The sequence below is a fragment of the Octodon degus genome, unplaced genomic scaffold (assembly GCF_000260255.1).
Source record: "Octodon degus isolate 3935 unplaced genomic scaffold, OctDeg1.0 scaffold00008, whole genome shotgun sequence".
NCBI classification, from domain to species: domain Eukaryota; kingdom Metazoa; phylum Chordata; class Mammalia; order Rodentia; family Octodontidae; genus Octodon; species Octodon degus.
The window spans coordinates 26,075,287-26,077,562 of NW_004524584.1; the positions used below are offsets into that span (position 1 = coordinate 26,075,287).

The 2,276-nt window shown below is 45.3% G+C and overlaps 1 protein-coding gene across 3 annotated transcripts in view; it reads right to left on the bottom strand.

The window, feature by feature from the left end:
• Sema5a (semaphorin 5A) overlaps nt 1–2,276 on the bottom strand; it is a 530,837-nt gene that overhangs the window by 155,189 nt on the left and 373,372 nt on the right. For all 3 annotated transcript variants that reach the window (XM_023706626.1, XM_023706624.1, XM_004625196.2), the window contains one exon: nt 189–474. In XM_023706626.1, coding sequence (XP_023562394.1) covers nt 189–474 — 286 coding nt within the window. The remainder of the gene's footprint in view (nt 1–188; nt 475–2,276) is intronic.

Genomic DNA, 2,276 nt, shown 5'->3' on the forward strand with positions numbered 1-2,276 from the left:
AGCACACATCTTTGCCTATTATTTAATTCATAGTGAAAAATGCTCTTTTTGTTATTCCTTGGCTGTAAGCCCAGTAAAATAAGAAAGATTTTCTTTAAAGCAACCTGAAACCTTCAGAGGTCAAAGAACAAAAGAACTATTGAAAGTGAGTGAAGGCGAAGAGAAAGACATTATTTGAAGCTACGTACACATTGGTGGTGAAAATGCCGTAGATCAAATCCAGCTCAGGCAAGAAGAAGGTGCTCTGAAGCTCGTTGTAGTAGAAGGGGACCTCCCCTGGCCGGGAGCAGTTCAGGCGCGCCTTCATGAAGGTGGTCCACGTGTCCTCCAGCAGGAAGCGTCCCCCGATGTCGTTCTTGCAAACCCGTGCGGCCCTGGAGAAAACTGTCTTCCCGCAGTCGTGCTCCACAGCATTTTCTCGGAAAAAGAAGTAGGTGAAGTTTCCGATGTCGTATGAGGACACGAAGTTTGGCTCTGGAAACAACAGAAGAGAAAAATCTTAGCAACCGTATACTGGTTTTTTTTTTCCTCATTGCCTTGCTCAGCTTTCCTTCCAGAAGACATGGTCTGAGTCAGACCATCCATAGACCTCGAGTGCTCATTACTGTCAACTCTGGGAGCCTCACCCGCAAGCTCTATAACATGGAAAATCTACAGCAAGATTTCACACGGAAGCATCCCAGGCTCTAAGCTGGCTCTCAAGTTAACGTGACACTTGCACCCTCAAGCACGAGCAGAACAAATCAGAGTGATATCCCTACTTCACCTGCAAACTCTTTCAGCATATCCAGAAATAGAGAGAGTAAATAAGATTAAAAATATAAAATATGATTTAGAGAATAAAAAGTCCGCACTTGTGTTTGTAACGCCACTAAATTCTGGGACTTCTATACACACGTAGGACTGTGATGTAATTTGTATGCATTTAGTAAGAATTTTTAAAATGTTTAAAGCTCTAACTTAAGGTTAGCACTTCCAAATTAGCTCCCACAATTCCTGTTCCTATGGCGATGGTGTAACTGTGAAAATAAAGTTGTATTTTTTCTGTTCTGGGTCACTAGAGGAACGCGCTGAGATGAGGACAGAGTGCCGAGATGGATCCTTGCCTGGATGCTTCTTGAGCTCATAGCTGCCTCAAATATAGGATTTAGAAACTTGAAATTTGTGGTAAAGCCCTTGTTTCAGTCCCAAGCTCATTAAGAAATGGAGGACACCAACTGCATTTTACATAGAGCATGTGTTATCTTTTTAACTTCCCATTTGGATTCTTTGGTAGTAGAACTGTCACCCTCTTGAGATATCCTTCTATACTTTTGAAAATCCCTAATAGCCAGGTTCCTTTCAGAGCACTCTGTTCAATCAGCAAGTGTCTGAATTTTGGGGCGCAGTTAAGCTAATACTGGCAATGATCATCGGTGTTTCAAACTAAGGGAAAGATAGAGACCACAGCTGTACCTGCAAGAAAACATCTTCTAGAAGGAACACGTCCTCAGAGCACTAGTTCTCCAACTTGAGCACTTTCTAAAACTTGGCAATGTGGAGGACCACCTGAGCAAGCTCTCCTTGAAAGAGGAGCAACTATTTATACGAGCAGAGCTGGCTAGTCCTTTTCCTTGTCCCTTCAACAGGCTTTAAGTAGTGCATGTATCTAGCAGGGGTGCTGGTAGAAGCAGCTGAAGATGACAAACGTGTTTTCCTGGTAACCCTCATGAGCTTCTCTTCAATATGAGCCAGGTCGAGATGGGGTGAAGAGCCAGTGCTCCACACTGTAGGCTGGGATTGAACCTCCAGATAGAGGCCAGGACTTGCTGGGGCTTGAAATGTTACACACCAGAGCTGAAGCACAGACCCCAAAGCATCAGATACTGTCTCCACTGTGTCATGCAGATCACTCCGCATGTCCTTCTCTCTTCATACCGCAGAGGTGAATGCAGGCCTCCTCCTTAGCCCAGCTCACAGTGCTCACCTCTCACCTACTTCCGGCCATTTTCAGCCATTCCTCCTCAAGCCACTCCTCCTTCACAACTGAATAAAACCTGGGTTTGGCCCTCAGTCAAGGCCTTTGTGCTGGATAGCCATCACCATGGCTGGACTTAGGACCCCTGGGCTCCCCGTATCTATAGACGTGCTTCAGTGTCTTTATTCTCGCCATGGGTTGCACTGGAAGTGGTAGATTGGAATTGACCTGATGGATTTCAAATAACTTATCCACGGGGTTGCAAACATCAGCTTCCTGGACTGAGAGGAGGACCCTCTATAGGATGGGCCCTCTAAAG